Below are 9,719 nucleotides of genomic sequence, written 5' to 3' on the forward strand. Positions count from 1 at the left end.
TTGTTCTATGATTTTTGTGTCTTGTGTTATGATTTTTTATACTTTACGAATATATACCTCATCTTTTCAATCCAGTTGAGTTCATAATGCTATGCTATGTGTCTTGTGTTGTATTTGTATTTGTATTTGTTTTTTTTGTTTTTTTTTTGTTTTTGTTTTTTTTTTGTTTTGTATTTTGTGTTACAAAATTGTGTATCTTACGAGTATGAATTTTGTATCTCGTTTCAATCCATGGTCTATAATGCTATGCGTAATATAAATTTGTGGCAAATTATTCCATGAATTATTATGAAACTTGATTCAAAATGATATTCATATTATGTTACAATCATTATTCTATGGACCATCTGTGTGGACTACAAATAAAAAATACATTATTTGAGTATTAAAAGTACATTATTTTGTATACTATCAAATAATATACTTTCAGTACTCAAATAATGTACTTTTGATATATTAAATTTTTTTTTTTTTTATGGTCTACATATTACTTTGTGGATGGTCCACGTAAAAGTTTACCAATATACGTAGTATTAAATGCAGGTACATAATTTAATAAATTTTGTTTTTTTTTTTGTTTTCAAAAAAAAAGGATGGGCCTTTAATAAATTATTTGGGCTCAATATTGGGCCTACAGGGAGATGGAAAAGAGGCCGAAATATCTGTAAGTCGTAGCCTAACACATTCTGCCGGGGGAAATAGAAACGACGTCGTTGGGTCGATTATAAAACCCCCAAATATCCAATACGAATGACTCGACTCGACTCGACTCGACTCTGGCATAACTTTTCTTGTTTCCTACTCCATTGTCTTCTTTGCAAGCTCCCGACTCTTCTGCCCCAAGCCGATAAGGAGCTCCAACAATGGCGACGCCTATGGTTCTGGATCCTAACCCTATTCCCAAGCTTTCTTTGGAGATTCCGGCGACCCGAACCGACGCGTCCGCTCAGGACGTGTCGTACGACGGCGAGGACGATCTCTACGCGCGGCTGAAATCGCTGCAGAGACAGTTGGAATTCATCGAGATACAAGAGGAATACGTCAAGGATGAACTGAAGAACCTGAGGCGGGAGCACCTCCGAGCGCAGGAGGAGGTTAAGCGGATCCAGTCGGTGCCGCTTGTAATTGGGCAGTTTATGGAGATGATCGACCAGAACAACTCTATCGTCGGCTCCACCACTGGTTCCAATTACTACGTTCGGATTCTCAGCACCATTAACAGGGAGCTCCTCAAACCCTCTGCTTCCGTCGCGCTTCATCGCCACTCCAACGCCCTTGTCGACGTTTTGCCTCCCGAGGCGGACTCTAGTATTTCGCTGCTAAGTCAATCCGAAAAGCCGGATGTTACCTACAATGTAAGTCTGTTGTGTTTAATTGAACGATTAGGTTTTCGTCTACTGATTATTGCATTACTTCTTACTTCTTTAATTAGATTAGGGAATATGGTTTAGAGTTTAGACTTGTAAGTTTCGAGACTTTACTTCTTTCAAGATTTCTTTTCAGCTCTAATAGCTCCAAATATCTAATTGTGAATGTTACAATTTTATCCAGTCTCTTTAGTTTTAATTAAACCCAAACATTTCAAATTAGAATTAATTGATTTTTGTTGACATGTTTGCCCTGTTGGGTTCATTTTTAAAAATCCCAATTTATCAAAGAAGTGATTAGATGGCAACCATGCCAAGAAAAATCAATTAAGTTTTGACCTAGAATAGATATTGGATCAAAGGGATTCTAATTTGAAACAGTTTTGATTTAATTGGAAAAATTTAAAGCATTGGACAGAATTGAAAATTTAAGAAAAAAAAATTCGGATATTTGGCAGTGGATGTCATCTGGGCTGGGGCGGGGAGGATAATCCCCATCCCTGCCGCGGATAGGACATCATTCCCTGTCCCCGTCCCGTTGGGTAAATTTCCGGGACGGGGAATCCCGTCCCTGGTCAAGCTTTAAGCAATTTAGTATTTTTTTTGGTTGAAATAATAGTCCTATAGTCTAACTAGTATAGTTCACAATATTTAAGTAAAAAAATTAAATATTTAATTTTAAATCTTCATCAATTCTCAATAACAATTGAAAATCAAAATGTCAAATAATTTTCATGGAAATAAGAACATACTTACACAATTACAAAATACAACACATCCAATAAGACCTATCTACACTAGGGGTGTAAACGAATCGAATCGACTAGGGGTGTAAACGAATCGAATCGAGTCAAATACTTCAGTATTCGATTCAAATTCGAGTATTTTGATGAGTATTCGAATTCGAATTCGTTTAGTGTTCGAATCCTAAATTTCGATTCGTATTCGATTCGACCAATTTATTCGAATATATTCGATTCGATTCGAATATTCGAATTCGAAATGACTATCTTAATTTTTTTTTCTAAATTTTTCAATAAATTAAGATAAGATATAACAAAAATTGCCGCGGCCGTGAAGATTGTTGCCTTCGCCGAACGACAGTGGCCGTGAGGAGTTGCTGCCCTGCATTGCTGAGTTGCTCTCCTTGTTGCCGTGCTTCCTTGCCACGATGGTAGTCTGCCGTGAAAAGGGGAGGACAAGAAGAGGGCGAAGCAGTTGGTGGAAGAGGCGAAGTTGGGAACTGCGGCTGCCGAACTGGGAAGGGTGAAGCACTAAAGCGGCTGCTCTCACTTTTATTTTAGCTTAGGGTTTATGCCTTTACTAGTTTAGTTTCTTTATATATATATATATATATATATATATATATATATATATTCGAATATTCGAATACTATTCGAATCGAATCTATCCTGATTTGTATTTGGATTTGAATAACATTCGAATCAAAATGTGTATTCGAATTCGGATTCGTATTCGAAATATTCGAATTCGAATAGTTATATTCGAATCACGAATCGAATCAAAATTATTTGATTTGTTTACACCCCTAATCTACACCACCACTTAGCAAGCTTTGGCCAAACGCCCAAACATGTGCTTGTTTGGCCCAGCTGAAACTCATTCAAAAATTCTCTTTTCTAAAAAGTCTCAATTATGAAGTTTCTTGGAGGAGAGGCTTTTGCCACTTATTTGGATTTTAAAAAGTCTTTATCCCACTTCAATTTTTTGTCCAACTTATGCATTTTGGAGTAAATAAGCTCCAATCCGATGTGGGTGAAACAGTCAATAAATTAGTTACCATAATGGAGGAAGGACAGTTGAAGTGTAATGTACCGTGCTTTCATGTTAATGAGGACTGTCAAATGCTGTCAGCACTTCATATAATCTTATAGTACCATTCCTTACTGTTTCGATTTCTTTCATTTTGTTTTGGAGGGGTTGAATACTTGAATACTTCTAACGCCATTATCTTCCACGTTTATGGCCTTAACTGTGAGACTTTGGAGCTTAATATTATTGCATTTAGTGTTGTCATAGGTATAATTAGTATGAACACCCAAACAGCTTTTACATATGGACTGTAACATATATAAATCATATGTATATATCTGTGCTCCTTATCTTGCCAGTTGATTTGATTCTTTTTTTTTTTTCCCTTATCTTAAAACATTACCAGGATATTGGAGGATGTGACATTCAGAAGCAGGAAATACGTGAAGCAGTGGAGTTGCCTTTGACTCACCATGAGCTGTACAAGCAAATTGGTATAGATCCTCCCCGTGGTGTCTTGCTCTATGGTCCACCAGGTACTGGAAAAACCATGCTTGCTAAGGCTGTTGCTAATCATACAACTGCAGCTTTTATAAGGGTTGTGGGCTCAGAATTTGTACAGAAGTACTTGGGTGAGGTATGCTTCAGTGCATTTTTTAGACTAATTTTGGCCCTGATGTTTATATTTAGATTTTGTCTAATTCCAAATGAGAATTCTTTTTACTTATAAAAAAATCTTTCTCTGTTACATTACATCCAAAATTATATTTTTATGAAGTCTTAATGTATTTTTACTTGCTTCTTGAACAATTCAATGTTATACATTGTCCACAGTCACAGGCCGTGTTGATTCAAACATTTCTTGGTTAATTTGTCCCTGTTTGGCCTGTGCCATAGAAGTCTGAAGTCGTGATGGAGGGTTCAGTTATTTATTACTCCATATTTATCATTAGTTTAATTGTATCAGTTATGACTCAGGTTTGAGCAATCATCATCTTTTCCCCTATCAGCTGAATTACTCATCTAGATGCAAATAAATTTCCAACTCTTAATGGTCATTCTACTTGGGTGTGTGTTTAATTCCTAGGGCATTGACACACAGGCATCTTTATATATAGCAGCTAAAGTACTTTTATCTCACTAGTCATAATTTTTGCAGGGTCCTCGTATGGTTCGTGATGTTTTCCGCCTTGCCAAAGAAAATGCCCCAGCGATCATTTTTATCGATGAGGTAGATGCAATTGCCACTGCTAGGTTTGATGCTCAGACCGGAGCTGATAGAGAAGTTCAGCGTATTCTAATGGAGTTACTAAATCAGGTAATCCTTCTTGCTCCATATCTAGCAATTTCTTAATAAAATTTATGCGATTTAGGTTTTACCTTCAGGTCTATTAAGTAGTTGTCCTGTGCTTTCCTTTGCTTATGAGTTTCAAATTTGACGGTGTCTCGTGCAGATGGATGGGTTTGACCAGACAGTTAATGTGAAAGTTATAATGGCAACTAATCGAGCAGATACATTGGACCCTGCTCTTTTGCGTCCTGGAAGGCTTGACCGAAAGATTGAATTTCCATTGCCAGATAGACGTCAAAAGAGGCTTGTGTTTCAGGTTGATTTGCTGAGATGTTGATAGTTTCATAATTTCCATATTTTGCAGTATTCTCCCAACCCCCCAACCACGCCTCTCCCACCCCCCAAAAGAATGAAAGAAGAATATAAACTGTAGATCTAAAATTAGCTAAAAACAACTAATAATGGCTGAATTTGGCAGGTGTGTACTGCAAAAATGAATTTAGGTGACGAGGTAGACTTGGAGGACTATGTTTCTCGGCCAGATAAGATTAGCGCTGCTGAGGTTTGTTTACGATACATTTATTTAGTTTTAGATACATGCACAACTGCTATTTGTGTTTTATGCCGGGGATAAATAATGTGAAAATTTAATGGTTTGGTTTTAAACAACATTGGTGGTTTGGCAGATTGCTGCGATTTGTCAAGAAGCAGGAATGCATGCAGTGCGAAAGAACCGTTATGTGATTCTCCCCAAGGACTTCGAGAAGGGGTATAGGACAAATGTTAAGAAGCCTGATACTGAGTTTGAGTTCTACAAGTAAAATGCAGAAATAGCTGGGAAGTATGAAGAAAATTAACTTGTTAGTCACGTAAACGTACTTGTTTTCAATGTAGTATAACAACCTCTTAACTTTTACAGTGTGTTCATATGCAGATGGTTTTAAATTTTAACTGGCACTGTTATTTGGTTTAGAGTTTATGCTTCGTCAAGGCCGATTTGAGGACCTTGTGTACTCTTTTTCTAAAAAATAAAAAATAAAAAATTGGACGAGAGAAACTCACTATTTGAAGATGTGTATTGGGTAATTTCACCTTTTAGTCGGTAAATGACCATAAGGAAATAAAATAAATTATGTTGTTCATAATTGATCGGTTTAAGTTAAGAGGGGAAAATTATATTTTTTGTTCTTAAGTTATATTATAATTGTAGAATTTTTTTTTAATTGTTGATTATGTTCACTTTTTGTCACTTATCGTTGGCATTGCACTTTTTGTTCTTTACTAACAACTAGTTATTACACGTGCGATTAAACAAATGCCCAATGCGTATTTTTAAATTAGTGTTATGGGTTAAAATAGTCATATAATAATGAGAGAGAAAAAAATGTTAAATTAATAAAAATCAAAGAAATAGTCTCAATGCTTATATATTTTAATAAAACATAACGAAATTATAAATAGCTCAATTACAACTAAAGTAGAAACAAATAAACCACTTAGAGCAAATGGTGTGTTATCATTGTCACTTGTTTGGACACCGGTCCGGCCATTTAAAATTCATGTGCAATTGTATTTGTGATCAAGTACTTTATAGTTCGTTCGGACAGGTTTGACAATGCGGATAATGACGTTTGAGATTATGTACCATTTGTTGGTTTGTAAAAATGATATCATACATTTCAATGTCATTATCAAACACTATTGGTTGAACTCGAGTTCCTTACATTTAGATATAACATTTACAATGATGTTGGTGATGAATGAGAGCATCTTCATAATAATAATAATAATAATAATAATAATAATAATAATAATAATAAAGGGATAATTTTTTTACTATTACTTACAGTTTCATCCTCAAGGACGATGAGCATATACTTTTTCTCATGCGTTTCAATAGCGTTTTTTGGTTCGTTTTTCTTAATGACATGAACTGTACAACTCCAACCCACAGTTTGTGTGTTAATATCAATTAACTTTACTACATTTGTCATGACTAATATCCTTGTGCCATGGGAAATATGTTCATAAAGGATGTTATGAAATAATATAATGGGAACCACAACACAAATTCAAAAACCATAGATTAGAGAGTTAGGAGTAACTAAAATGTGTATAGAGGAATATAATGAGAACCACAACATTACATACAAGGATACCAGTATATATGAGCAAATTATACAATAGATATATTTACATAACGATATTGAAGTTATACAAATTAATGAGTATACCATAATTGATTAAAAAAAAGTTGTAATAATTATGAGTACAAATACAATTATACAAACAATAGAATTAGCATGATAATATATTTTGACAATAATACCTATAGAATGTGAAGTAGATGGTGTGTTACAAAATATGTTAGGTTTAGTTTTGGGTGAATACCAGAAGGGGAGGTGTTTATATACTGTTGTTTTGGATAGAATAACGGTTTAGCTAGGAATCTATACAAAATTATATTATAGAATCCAAGACTTCAATATTCTAATTTTAAGTTAGGAATTTATACAGAATTGTATTATAGAATATTGCCAATTTGTTTGAAAAATGCAATAAAGAAACAAATTGCCTAAAGAATTTAACGTTAAACTCCCGTTATATTTAACGGAAAGAATTTGGTAAAATTATAAATGATTAGGATATACTAGGAATTTAATTGGAGGTGGCACAATAAGAAGAACACAAAGTACAATATGTTATAGCAGGCTATTACACAAACATTTTTTTAGTTCCAGTTAGGGGTCTAACATTATTGGCTCTTATTATAAGTGTAGAAATATTAGTGATGAAATTTGCAATTTAAGTATGGCTTAGAGACTTAAAGTGAACATGAAAAGTTAATATAAGAATAAAAAGTTCAATGCTAATGATAGCTTAGGGGCGAAAGTTGAGCATGATCAGCACTTACGAATTTTATAATTGTCTTATAATTTAAGAATGAAAAGTGTAATTTTCGCAACTAAAAATGTTAATAGACGGTTCCATGGTCACACTTACAAGTTGTAGTATTTAAAGTTAATATGAGACTAATTTTGCAGTTTTATGTCAGATTAAAAGTTTTTTTTTTTTAATATATAGATGAGATTAGTCTTACATGATAATTTGATGATCTCGAATTTTTAGGGGACTTTAAACATAAATATGTTAAAAATATGGTTATGTCCTACTACAGGTTCAAATATGATAGCTTAAAGTATAATTGAAGTAGAAATTATAATTTTCTCCAATTTGTCTTACACAAAAGGTTCATGCTTCTGGCATTGATGCGTATATGAGTTAGAAATTTAGTAACTTTTTGAAACATGAGTAAAAGACAAACGTGTTGAACCAAAAAGTGAAATGGATAAGTAGTCCAATCCTTAAGGATAAAGGAAATTGGTGTAGAAGAAGATTGTGGTGGCCACAAAAGTAGCTTAATGTTGACGTCTGCTTGGCCCTTCTCCCTCCTATCCGGCCTATATCCACCATATAGCATTAGCGTACTCATTGATTCTTTCTCTCATCGTCTCTCGTCATTAACCTTTTGCACAACATTTTAAACATTATCATATATTCACCCTCTCGTTGAATAATAATTTCGAGTGAATTTGGTGGAGGGTTTTGGTAAAAAGTGATGATTAATTTAATTCCTCTAATTAATAGTTGAATGTTACTGAAAAATAAATAGTTGAATGTTACTGAAAAATAAAGAAAAATAAGTGATGTTAGTTTTATAAACATTGCAAATTTAAAAGTTTGTAATAATTATAAAATGACTTAAGTGTCATCTAGTACCATGAACTATATCCAATTATTCATGCCGCACCCTGAACTTTCATATTGTATATATCAAGCCGCAAGCCAAAATAAAAAATTCACCTAGAACTTTTAGCAGGTTTCACGGTCTTCCTACTGATATGGCACAGGTTTCCAAGTGATGTGACATATTTTTTAACCTTATGTTGTCCATGTAAGCATTTACATATTAAAAACATTTTTTTTAAAAAAAATGTACAAAAAAAAATTAGCATTTCTATAAATTTGGAAAATTGAAAAAATACTAAACAATAAATTAGCCAAAAAATATAAATTCTGAAAAAAAAATTGAAACATTGGAATTGCAAAATTGAAAAGTATACATTATGAAAATAAAGAGAAGAAAATTCTGGTTATTTTAATATAATAATTTTGTTTTTTTTTTTAAAATTTTAAATATGTAAACGCTTACATGGACAACATAAGGTTAAGAGAAATGCCACATCAGACGCCATGTCAGCAGGAAGATAGGGAAACCTGCTAAAAGTTCTATACGATTTTTTTTTTTTTTTTTTTAGTTTGTGGCTCGATATATAAAATTCAGAGTGCGGCATGAATAATGGGATATAGTTCATGGTGCTAGATGACACTTTAGCCTTATAAAATTAATCTCATTTTTTTTTACTAAACATCCCTCAATCATTGATGAAGATGATCATTCCTCACTTTTTATAGGAGGATAATGTTCTCATTTGAATTAAGAGGATAATGTTCTCATTTGAATCATATAAGTAATTTGCCAAGTGTTTCTTACTTATAAAAGAAAATGTAATACTTTTACATCAAGATGTAAAAGTATTATATTTTTTCATATAAGTAATAAACATTTTATTTTTGATTTAGTATTACAGTTGCTAGTATAAGTATAACATTTTATTTTGACCAGACCGTCTCACGAACAAGGATTGTGAGACGGTCCAACAAAAGTTTTTGCTATATATATATATATATAGAAATCTGTTCAAAACTTCAAATGTGGTCGTGCCTTCCAGTGCGGTCAGTGCGGTTCACACCACTCAATGTTAGAAAATGTACCACTTAATGTTAGAAAACGCACCACAATTAAAATACACAAAAACACCAAAAACGCACCACACACCCAAAATAATGCACCATAACTCCCCTACCCATAATGGTGCATTTGCTAACACTGTGTGGTGTTTTTTTTTGTGATGCGTACCTAATGATGCATATTTGTGAGGTGCATTTTCTAACATTGAGTGGTGTATATTTGTATACATAGTGGTGCGGCCGCACATGATTATGACCCTATATATATATATATCGAACGGTTCAGGTGCGGTTAAAGCTTCTTGTGCGGTGATCAATGCTCTTTAAAAAAATTCTAAATTGATGCACTTTAAACTTCTAATCTGCGCACCTTAAGTTGGATTAACATAAATATGACTTTTGTAGAGAAAATCTTATAAAGAATATTGGCTGTGTTTTGGAACTAAAAAAAAAGGAATAAGGTTCAAATTGGCCAC

At 33.4% G+C, this 9,719-nt stretch overlaps 1 protein-coding gene across 1 annotated transcript; it reads left to right on the plus strand.

Annotated features, from left to right (window-relative positions):
* The first annotated feature begins 771 nt into the window (after window positions 1–771).
* LOC116026271 (26S proteasome regulatory subunit 6B homolog) lies at window positions 772–5,488 on the plus strand. Its single transcript, XM_031267752.1, has 6 exons — window positions 772–1,355; window positions 3,547–3,777; window positions 4,300–4,458; window positions 4,595–4,747; window positions 4,910–4,993; window positions 5,118–5,488. The coding sequence occupies exons 1-6, from the start codon at window positions 864–866 to the stop codon at window positions 5,250–5,252; spliced, it is 1,254 nt and encodes a 417-aa protein (XP_031123612.1). The 5' UTR covers window positions 772–863; the 3' UTR covers window positions 5,253–5,488.
* The last annotated feature ends 4,231 nt before the right edge of the window (window positions 5,489–9,719 follow it).

The sequence above is a fragment of the Ipomoea triloba genome, chromosome 7, assembly GCF_003576645.1.
Source record: "Ipomoea triloba cultivar NCNSP0323 chromosome 7, ASM357664v1".
Classification (NCBI taxonomy): Eukaryota; Viridiplantae; Streptophyta; class Magnoliopsida; order Solanales; family Convolvulaceae; genus Ipomoea; species Ipomoea triloba.